The 11,759-nt window shown below is 41.1% G+C and overlaps 1 protein-coding gene across 1 annotated transcript in view; it reads right to left on the reverse strand.

Moving 5' to 3' along the window:
- PRKCSH (PRKCSH beta subunit of glucosidase II) overlaps positions 1–8,464 on the reverse strand; it is a 43,863-nt gene extending 35,399 nt beyond the window's left edge. Inside the window, exons 1-6 of the mRNA XM_063294426.1 lie at positions 8,331–8,464; positions 7,632–7,748; positions 6,767–6,862; positions 6,614–6,671; positions 5,581–5,698; positions 935–1,064 (exon numbers count right to left, since the gene is read on the reverse strand). Of these exons, the coding sequence (XP_063150496.1) occupies positions 935–1,064; positions 5,581–5,698; positions 6,614–6,671; positions 6,767–6,862; positions 7,632–7,748; positions 8,331–8,418 (607 nt within the window). The 5' untranslated portion in view covers positions 8,419–8,464. The remainder of the gene's footprint in view (positions 1–934; positions 1,065–5,580; positions 5,699–6,613; positions 6,672–6,766; positions 6,863–7,631; positions 7,749–8,330) is intronic.
- Positions 8,465–11,759: the final 3,295 nt, after the last annotated feature.

An 11,759-nucleotide genomic window follows, 5' to 3' on the forward strand; every position in this document is an offset into this window, starting at 1 on the left:
TGCATTAAAAATGTAAAAGCAGCCCTTGTGGTGCAGGCCAAGACGAGTCCATTTAGTCCAGCACTCCATTTCCATCATGGCCAGAGAAATACTTATAGGAAACTGTATTAGATCATGAAGATGACAATTTTCCTGTATTGTCAATATCGTTATACAAGTGATATGTAGAGACATTCTGTACTAATCTCCTGTTAATGTGGGTTAAGCCAGTGTCCACAACCAAATCGTACAGCACGTAAGTTAAATCTTCCAGAACATCGGCCCACCCAAGAAGTCTCACATGACTCCACCCACAGTAAGAAAAAGAAATCCCTCTCTCTGGCACCCTTAGTCCAACCTAAGCATTTGGAGGGAAAGCCCAGCAATGAACAGAGTAGTCAAGATCAGCCTTAGAGTTATATGAAGCATCCTAAGTCTGGTTCCAAGCAAACCAAATTTGGGGAGACTCAGCCTGGAAGGAAATCGACTACAACAGTGGTCCAAGACATGGAAAGGTTTATTTCAGAATGCTTGGTTCTTTTGTTGGGGAGGATAAGGCTGTAAGATTCAGCAACAGGGATGTGCAAAACAAAATGTTCTAGAAATGGAACATTCTAGATGACTCTTAAACATTTAACTTCTCCTCTGGACCATGCCGTGAATGCACCAGAACATTCAGCCTTGCACATCCCTATCAAGTAATGCAGCTTTCTGAACCAAGTTCATGCCTCTGCCATCATTTCCCCAAATCTCACCAGTTTTCTCAGGCACCCTATCATTTCAGATGAGAAAAAAAGTGTCATTATTTTCATTCCTAAGCTACTCATAACTTGCCATCCACTGTGGTTCTCACATAGACCAAATGCTCTTTCCTCTGGTCTCATTCTTTTAAGAGGAAAGATGCTGAATGATATTCAGCGTCATTAAAGCCCTCAATAGAGTAACCCAGACTGACCTTCCCAGGCTTTCTGGTGGACATCTTTGGCCTCTTTTTCAGGTTTCTCAGCAGCTTCCTTTGCTAACCGCAGTGCTTCCACTTGTCCCTCCACAGACTTCTTACCCTCCTGTAGCTCCATCAGTTTTTTCTAGGACGAGACGAAAGAAAGAAATTCTCTGAATACAGTCCGAGTTCAGATTGCTTCACAGGAAAACATTACAAATCTGTAACCAACCCTTGCTTGAATCCCAGTTAAACTCCTTGCAAGATGAGAAGAAGAGAAATGGGCAGAGGTAGATAACTGCTGAGCAACTATTCTGTATTACCATATATGATGTTATTACGTGTTAATAACAAACATTCATATTGTTATATGATATTCAGTTTAAAATGTATGTGGACCATAGGCACTTAGCACAATACAGAGAATAGAAAGACTGCAGGGGAATCTTCTCAGGATACTCAAGAATAGGGTGTACTCCCAAATTTTGCTTATTGTTAATGTTTTCTACTACAGATTAAAGTTACTGTGGTAACTAATCATTTTGGCTGGGTGCAGAGGTTGAATTCAACTGTCCCCTTTTCAGATGTTGATTTTTGTACCTGGGGGGAGAAACTTGCCTGGACTTGTTTTAGTTTCTGTTTCCCTTCTGTGTAGGCATGTAGCTGCTCTGAGCTGCCTGCAAGAATGCAGAAGACTTTTAAATACGTTTTGCTTTCTGTAAATAAATTATTTTTATAGAAATGCCTGGTGTGTGACTTTTCTGATCTCTCCTGGGCCAAAGGCTTTCCCAGCAATCTGCCAACAGGTTATGGGCCCAGTAAACAGCCCAGTAAGCCCAGTAAAACCCAGAGAGAATAGAGAGAACAGCTCCACACCTCATGCACAATTTAAAGGCAGGTAGCAAAGACCTGTGAAGATTTTCTTTGGAGCCACCTGGAGATTTTCCAGCAACTGCCGGTCTACAGGACAAAGAAGCCAGCTGAGGTGACTTGCAAAAGAAGGAAGAAGCCATGGCTACCTCCCAGCCCTCAGCGATGCCTCTGGAGCGCCTATCAGAGACCAACTATTTGAATTGGGCCCTGAAGATGGAGATGTATCTTCGCAGAGAGAATCTTTGGCTGCCAATTGGTGAGCAAACCCCCCCAAATCCCAGTGCTGAATGGCTGAGACAGGATGAGTGGGCTAGAGCCACCATTATCCTGGGAGTTGAGGACAATCAGCTAGTCCACGTGCAAGGCATGCAATCTGAAAAGCAACTTTGGGATGCTTTGAGAGACTTGTATGTAAAGGCAACAGCAGGGAGTAAAGTTACCCTGACAAAAAAGCTGTACAAAGCCTACCTTGCAGAAGGAGATAGCCTTCCTGAGCACCTGCATTATATTCAGCAGCTGTTTGTTGAGTTGCAGGAGAGAGGAATGGAATTTACACCTCTCACAAAATCATATATCCTCCTGTCCTCCCTAAATGAAACGTGGGACATACTGATTTGTACCCCGGAGGCTATGCCTGAAGCAGACCTCACCCCATCGTATGTTACACAGTGCTTACTCATTGAATGGGAGAAGAGAGAGGAAAGATCCCCCCCCCATCTCTTCTGGAAAGCTGCAATACCAGAAAACAAGGGAAAAGAAGGGAAAGGAAGCTGAGGCCACAGCGCTAGCCAACCAGCAATGCTTCACCTGTGGTTCAGCTGGACATTTGCAGAAAGACTGTGCCTTGAGACCCAAGAGTAGAAAGACAGAGAAGAAGAATGCAAGGGCAACACAGAAGAAGGCTCTTCAGACAACCCAAATTGCACAGGTTGCTGAGAAGGGTAATTCTGATGTATGGGTGTTAGATTCTGGGGCCAATTGTCATTTATGTAATTGTAAAAGCTCTTTTGTGTCACTGTCTAAAACTGAAAGACAAAGTGTATCTTTGGCTGATGGGTCTGTGACCAAAATTATGGAACAAGGTGACTTGTATTTATCCTGCTTGGGAGAAACTGTAAAAGGTGTGTTGTATGTGCCAAATTTACAGTCAAACCTTTTATCTGTGGCACAGTTGGCTGCAACAGGGTATGTCATAACATTTAAGAAAAATGGTTGTGAGATACGTAAAAATGGGAAATTGTGTGCTACTGGTATATTAAAAGACTCCTTGTACGTTGTGCAAAATGCAAGGAAGCCAAGCTGCAAGGCTGCAGTTGGCAACACGCCATATCATGACCAATGTGTACACCTGATGCACAAGAGATTTGGTCATGCTAATTTCAAGTATATAGCACAAATGCCACAGCTGTGTGCTGACCTAAAGATAAAACCCTGTGACAAATACTTAGATTGTGTAGTTTGCAAAGAATGCAAAACACTAAAAGCTCCTGTGAGTAAGCACAGTGACAGAGTTACAACTAGACCTTTAGAAATTGTACACTCTGACATTATTGGTCCTTTTGCTCCAAGTCTTGGACAAGCAAGGTATGCAATGACCATCATTGATGATTTCTCAAGATACACATTCATCTACATCTTAAAACATAAAGATGAGGCATTTGAGAAATTTAAAGGTTTTGTGACATGGGCAAATGGAAAATTCCCTAGGCCTGTATCTGCACTCCAACGTGATAGAGGAGGAGAGTACCTTTCTCACAAATTCAAAAGGTTCCTAGTAGAAAAGGGGATAGAGCAAATTCTTTCTAACCCTTATACCCCTCAGCAAAATGGTGTTGCTGAAAGAAAGGGCAGAACCTTACAAAATGTGATGGAATGCATGCTAAAAGATTCACATTCATCTTTTAAGTATTGGGGAGAGGCAATATCTACTGCCTGTTATGTACAAAACAGATTGTACAACTCTGTGATTCAGGACACTCCATTCCATTTGTTTTATGGTGTGAAACCAAAGGTAAACCATCTTAGAGTGTTTGGTAGCACTGCATGGGTTCATATTCCAAAACAACAGAGAAGGAAAGGAGGCCCCACAACAAAGAAAGCCATCTTTGTTGGCTATGAACAAAGCCAAAGGAGCTACAGGTTCATAATGGGAGAGAAATTAATAATTAGCAAAAGTGCTTCTTTTGCTGAACAAAACTGGGGGAGATTAAACTCTAGCTCTCCAGTTGATCTGACCACCACAAGAGAACAGCAAGGACTTGCTGATGGTGATCTTTTGCCTGATGAGGACATTAAACCAGAAAAGCAAACTGAAGATCTGTCTGATGAGACAGATGCTTCTCAGGAAAGTGATAGGAGTCAAATTTTAAGCCCTGTATTACCTTGCAGATCTCAGAGAAGTAATAAAGGTGTTCCTCCATCACGTTTTCAGGCTGAAACAGTAAAGGCTTTTCACATATTCACAGAACCTGAGTCTTTAGAACAAGTGAATGCTTTACCACCTGAGATTGCACAAAATTGGCATTCTGCCATGCAACAGGAGTTAGCATCCTTGAAAGAAAATAAAACATGGAAACTGGTAAATCTACCTTCCAATGAATGCTGTCTGGGTTGTAGGTGGGTTTTCAAACTAAAAAGGGATGCTGATGGAAAAATCCAAAAATATAAAGCAAGGTTGGTTACAAAAGGGTTCACTCAGAGGAAAGATTTAGACTTTGACAAGACTTTTGCACCAGTTACTAAAGGTGAATCAATTAGATTACTGTTAAAAATTGCTGCACTCAAAGGAATGTCAGTTCACCACTATGACATTCAAACTGCATTTCTCTGTGGTGATTTAGACCACAAATTATACATGCAGCAACCCCCCGGCTATAAAAAAGGGGAGAATCTAGTCTGTGAACTGCAGAAGTCAATCTATGGGTTAAAACAAGCTGCTAGATCCTGGAACCAAAAATTAGATGAAAAACTGCAGAATTTTGGTTTTTGAAAAAGGAAAAGCAGATCCATGTGTATATATGAAGAAAGACAAACAAGGCTGTATGTATCTGCATTTATGTTGATGATTTGCTGTTCACATCAACAGAAAAAACAAAGGCTTGATTTTGAAGCCTGCATGAAAAACCATTTCACACTAAAAAGCCTTGGAATTATAACAACCTAGGTTTAGAAATACACAGGAAGAAGGATGGTAGCTTTCTGTTAAACCAAAGGGGAGATAATGTTAAAATAACGTGAATGGAAGGACATACAGAGTTGTCAAAGAAAATTGGTTGGCATCTTATTCTGTAGTATAAAAAGGGGAGTGTTAATGTTTTCTACTACAGATTAAAGTTACTATGGTAACTAATCATTTTGGCTGGGTGAAGAGGTTGAATTCAACTGTCCCCTTTTCAGATGTTGATTTTTGCACCTGGGGGGAGAAACTTGCCTGGACTTGTTTTAGTTTCTGTTTCCTTTCTGTGTAGGCATATAGCTGCTCTGAGCTGCCTGCAAGAATGCAGAAGACTTTTAAATATGTTTTGCTTTCTGTAAATAAATTATTTGTATAGAAATGCCTGGTGTGTGACTTTTCTGATCTCTCCTGGGCCAAAGGCTTTCCCAGCAATCTGCCAACACTTATACAACCACGAAGTTCAGACTTCTCTTAGGAGAATATCAAATCCCAGCCTAAGAAGAGCCATAACCTGGCTCCTCTCAGTGTCCCAAAAGTGCTTTATCAAGAATTAAAACATCCCATCTTACAGCCCAGCTAGCAATAAGTATTTTCTCCACAGGCTGCCTCTCACCTGTTTTTCTTCCTTTCTCTTACTTGCGTCTTCCATCAGGGCCTTCTTGATTTCAAAGCCTTCTCTGGCCACCTCGGCCATCTGCTTCAATGCCTCCCTCTCCTTTCGGCCCATCTCTCTGCAGAGGGACAAGGGTACAGAATGCCAAAGTTTAGGACAAGGTATTGTTCAGTCATGGTACCTACCAATGCCTGGAAAGAAATCCTATCCTAGAAAAATCCCATATTTACACAAGTGCACAGAATGATATGGATGCAGGACAGTGTCTAATAACTTGAAGGCTATTATTACTCTTCTGATTCATAAGTATGGCACATAATCCTGAATATCATAAAGTGGTAAATAAGCTAAGAAAATAGTAGTTATAAAGTTGGCATGCTGCAAAGCACCAGGTTCTGGAATTGATTTCCAAAAAAGGGTCTACAGAAATCCTTAAACAGTAAGCATGGTGGATGGTTTCAGCCCAGTTCTACTTGGAAGCGTGCCCATCTGCTCCACCAATATATAAAAGAAAATTGGGGGTGGTAGATAGCATCCTGAGGGAGAAAAACAACCTTACCTGTTCACCTGCTGGTAGACGGCATTTCCTGTCATAACCACCATGAGCAGCCATATTGTGAACAGACAAACCCCCACAGCAATTATTTTGTAAGTATCCATGGTAAGGTCTCAAAGTTCTAGATCACTGGTTCTTAAACTGTTTGACCCAGGTACTCCCTTTCCTGGTCTTGAATGATGTCATTAACCTCACAAAAACCCCGTAGACTCTGTTATTTTACACAAGTGTCTTGGTGGCAGCAGTCCCAAACCAGATCCTCAACTCACAAGCAATCAATTACAAATTGCTCCATTACCCCCAGGATATGCCCAAATTAACCACTTGGGGGTAATTACCCCCCATTTAAGAACCCCTGTTCTAGATACATCCCTCTCCCTTAAGTTGTACAACATTTGAGAGCTAGCCCATGAGGCTGCTTCTGAATCAGTCCTCTGAACAAAGAAGGGGCTTCTTGTAAAACAAGTAAAGTCTTACTTGCAGGTGTTTTCACACACCGTGCCACTGTTGTACTCATCTGTTGCATCACAGCAATCTAAGGGGGCAAGAAGGAGAACTGTTAGCATCTGTCACTTGAGTTCCACTGTTCAGAGCCAAAGGATCCCTTTACAACAAGGTAGCAATGTTTACCGCAGATCCCATCATTGATGCGGGAAGAGGGGATGTACGTAGGACGGTATCCCGCATTGGAGCAATGGAAGCGGCCATTGGGACATGCAGCAGTTCCTGGGCAGAAAGAGAAGACAGTTGTGAGCACGTTGAACAAAAGGGGAGGAAGGGGCCTCTGGAGAAGAGAAGAAAGATAAGGGCCTCCTTCCTTCCATGTACGGGATGCCAACAGCCATCTGCAACAAGCCAGCTGATACCATTTACATGGATGCTCTGTGTAGTACAGAGTTTGCATATGTGGCTTAATTTATGTTTTCTCCAAACCATCACAATGTACTTGTTATTCATAAGGCATTTTTAAAAGTTACAGCAGCAAAAAAGGTAAGGAAACAAACTCTTGCAGAAATTGAAGCAGATTTTTAAGAAGTTCTGGAGATTTAAAATAATAAGGCTAGTCACAGCGATGTATTCAGTTTCCATTAACTGATATGTGCAATATTATACTTCATTTTAAATTTTAAATGTAATTATTTTTATCTTGGCTAAAGGCTGTCCATCTATGTCATGCAATATTTTGCAGTGAGAATCCACTTACTATCTATATCATAAATATGGTTTCATATCTGGACACCAAATTTTAAGAAAATCTCCAAAGGTTAGTGTTTAATTGCTAAGCAATCAAAAAGAATTAATGGGGATGGGAGCACTGGAAGATGAGTTATTATCCTTTGCTAAAAGTGAGATAAATGCTGGTTGATGCGCATTCCTGTGAAACACAAAACTAACAAACATTCTTACAGCAGTAATTACAAGCAGCAAGATCTGGAGCTGAGCGAGAGGGAGGCAATATGTGCAACCAGGGCAAATTTAAGTATGCCTCACTTACCTGGCTCATCTGAGCCATCTTTGCAGTCACAGTAATCATCATTGACTCTATCAAAGGATATTGTTGCAGAGCCATCAAGGCAAGTGAATGGTTTTGATTCATCATAGAAGTGATGGTCTAAAAATAATAGAAAGACACACTTGGATTCAAGCAAGAAAAAATATTGAACAAAGATGCGCCAATTCAGAAAAGTATTCAAGTTCAGCGTTTAATACTCCATGCCTAGTTAAGTCATTCCATGTCTTATGTCTATATAACTCATATTCTGAATGACAAAAAAAGATGGTGAACAGGATGCAATTAACAATCACTCCAGTTCTGTAACTTATCATTAGCATTCAAAACAAAACAGTGTGGAGAGCAAGAGGCAGTTGCATTTCTGAACAAACTAACTTCAAACACTAAATTGTTTTTTTTCTTTTAACTAACTCATTTGCTTTAAATCTCTCTCCAGATTCTAACCTGATCAGCTTTTTCCCTCATGCCTCCATTTTAAATCCAGGAAAAAAAAAATCAGAAAATTATGGGGGTTTGTTAACACAACATGGATGCAATCCTCTGATTTATAGTGCAAAAAAATACACACAACTTGTTCCCAACCCGATTTCTAGAAATAACAAAATTGTCTGACTGAGCAATATGTTGTAATAGGAATTCTAAGCTGCCACTTAACCTGCTATTATCTGCGTTAAAACTCACTTGTTAGGGAGACACCTCGCGGACGCTTCACCTCCACAGGATAAGCCAGGCCAGAAAGTGAGAGCAGCCCAAGATACAGAAGCAGCATAATGGAGGCTCAAAACCAGCAACTCTTCGAACAAAATGCAAACAAAGGACTTGTTACTCCAGAAACTCCCACTGAGTTGTACTAGTGATTCAGGTTTGATGTTTCACAGCTGTTTTGTATTTTAATTTCTGTAATGTCTGTAATAGTTTTTATTTTATTTTAATTCTGTTTGCCACCCAGAGTCATTGTTGAGATGGGCAGCCATATTAATTTAATAAATAAATAAAATAAACTTTCCTGTTACCATGAACAGATGGAGGAGGAAGATGAACAGATGGAGGAGGAGGATGTGGAATATTCCTCCCCTCTTATCCAATTTCATTTTAAATATTAAGAACTTAATTTGAATTCAACTCCTTACAGTACACTTAAGATCAGCCTTCCCTTTTAAGTTAGTCAAGTTTCAGGTAGGATCCTCACACGATTCATAATTTTTCTCTGAGGTCGAAAAATTCTATGAAGTTGATCTCTTGAGTGCCTAAAATGCAAGTCCAAAAATTTCTTTACCATTTCTAACAAAGCTGGTACATTGCATTCTTGACCAAGACTGTCCTTGTTTTGCTATCACTGTTTCTAAACACATTAAAATTATCCCAGTGTGTCTCCCTCCCACTTACGGTAATAAAATATCTCATCACAAATGTGAGGGCCATTAAGGAGCATCAGGACCCAAAACTGAACAGGAATACACATGAACCAATTAAGGTAGCTCCTCTGCTCCCCCAAATGCCAAACTACTCATTACAGCTGCCATAAGGATGCTAACAAAGGGAACCTTTGTCTGGACACAATATACTGAGGTACTTACAACATGGCCCAGCATCATGACACTAAGCATCTTAATGGCTTTTTCCAGTGGCAAACTTAAAACAAGATGATAAAGTTGTTATAGCCAGAATAAAAGTGACTAGGTATCACCACCATGGCAAATATAAGGTCTGGTGCCTGAGGACTGGGCTTTGCTTCACATATTCCTCAAGTTCCAAGAGTTGACAAAGGATCCAGGGGAATTTTTCCTTTCCCTTGAAAGAGGGATTTCAGCTCATCCCTTTTTAAAAAAATCCACTATAGTCAAATAGCACTATAGTCAGGCTCTACAAACTGGCTGCAAATGTTAATTGCTCCCCTTCCCAACTTTACTGTGCAATATTTTGCTTGAAAATGCTATTATAGGGGACAGCCTTTCTCCTAACACAACATACTGTAGCATTGTATTGGTTTCTGGAATTCCACTACTGCCTACTATTTCCAGCCCAGCATGGTGGTAGGGACCAAGACCACCTTGGCTTAGCTTGCAAAGCTCAGCAAGGTCAGATCTGTGTAGCTGATATTTCAGTGAGAGACCACCAGACACCCCAGGGCTATAGGCTAAATTAGAATTTTTTTAAAAAAATGGAAGAAGGAATGGCAAACCACTTCCTTAATGTTGTCAAGAAAACTGCATGGATAACTCCATGAAACTGGCAAGAGTCAAATTCCCTCAAGACTTTGCTGTTTCCAGACTATCACACAAATGCAGCAACTGGTGCAAATCAGAAACATGCACCTCCCATGTTCTGAGTTTAAAGTCCAGCTACAATGACCAGGCTTAACACAGCAAAGATTTTACTTGCTTGACATCACCAGCTGCTATTTTGAAGCAGAAAACCTCAATTTGGGGATTAAGCTAGTAAATGGGAATGCATACTTTTCTGTCAAATCTTAATTCTCTTCCCACCTTCCTAATTAATACAGTTCAACTACTGTACAGTGACTTGAAAAATTCTAAGGCAGGGTTTTTCAATCATGGAACCCTAGAGTTCTGCAAGAGGTCACTAGGGGTTCTCTGGGAGATCACGATTTATTTAAAAAATTATTTCAAATTCAGGCAATTTCACATTAAAGAAGTACATTTCCTTCTTTATTTTTGGTTTAAGAACACTGTTAATGCATATATACAGGCCTACACGTGAAGCAAATATAATAATTTTATAACTTCTGGCCTATATTTGAGCATGAATATGCAGGGGTTCCCCAAGGCCTGAAAAATATTTCAAGGGTTCCTCCTGGGTCAAAAGGTTGGGAAAGGCTGCTCTAAGGAAGCTTCCTAATTCCTGGAGACACTGCACTGAAGCCCAGATAGAGGTAATTTTGAAATAGTAACTTTTCTAGACAAACTGTAGCTCAGCATTTTGAATTTCAATTTAAACCAGCCTTCATAAATATGGAAAACCAAAATCTCAATTGTACTGTTTTTTAATCAGCTTTCTGAGATAAGCTTCACAGTATTTATAATGCAGAATACACTGATAGGCACATAAAGCAAAAAACGTACAACCACTGCCTCTCATTCATGTTAGTTGTTCTGACAAAAGGGGTGAATTCTACAGAAGCTTTTCTGTTAAGAGCTAAGATTAAGTGTTCATTGGTCTGTAGTAGTAATTTGGCTCTTTGCACATAAAGGACAAGGAGTCAACAATTAAGTGCTGTTCTGCATTAGTCAAATGCACTTTAGATAATTTTCTAAAGTTTAAGAGCAAACGATTAATAATACAAAGCCAGAATATTTTTTGCAGAAAAAAAGACTTTCACCCTAATTCGCACTCAGACGAGGAGAGTACATTAATGGCAACAATGGCTAATTATCCCAGTCATTCCCAGTCTAGAGCCCTCTTAGACGTGCTGGACTAGAACTCCGTTCATATCGTCTGTGGAGGATGAAGGCTACAGTGCAGGGTATCTGAAAAGCAGCAGGTTAAGGAGGGCTGGGTCAGCTTACACCGTGTGAACGAGATGCGGTGCGTGCCATGCCATGCCTTCTAGCCCAGCGGGCTCTCCTACGTGGCGACCGACTAGTACACCGAGAGCCAAATGCAGGTGCAACCGCAGCCCAGCCCTGCCGTTTCCCTACCCGCTGCGAAATCGGGCCCAAAGAGCAACCTCCGACAGGCGCGCCCCTACCCGCGAATGCGCCACCCCCAGCCGCCCGCCTTACCCACCTCCCGCCGAAATTCTCGTGCAGAAAGGTTCCAAGACCCACTCTTCGAAACCGGAAGTAAGTTATGAAATATCCGCTCCGAAGCGCGCGGAGGGGGTGGGGACTTTAAACGGCCTTTCCGCCTTTCCTCCCAGTCGCCGTCTTTGACTTCACCTTCCCTCCGTAACCATCATAAGAGTGGCGGAAATGCTTTCCTTTCCAACCCATGCCGCCACACGACACGATTGGCCAAAGATCGAACAGCAGTTTACCTTTATTATTCCAATTTCTAGCACCGCCCATCTCCTCCTGAAAAGGGGATCTCTATTTAATAGTTCATGCTATTTAAGCATTTGTTGCTTGTTCCACTTGGAAATCAAATGAA

The sequence above is a fragment of the Candoia aspera genome, chromosome 2 (genome assembly GCF_035149785.1).
Source record: "Candoia aspera isolate rCanAsp1 chromosome 2, rCanAsp1.hap2, whole genome shotgun sequence".
NCBI classification, from domain to species: domain Eukaryota; kingdom Metazoa; phylum Chordata; class Lepidosauria; order Squamata; family Boidae; genus Candoia; species Candoia aspera.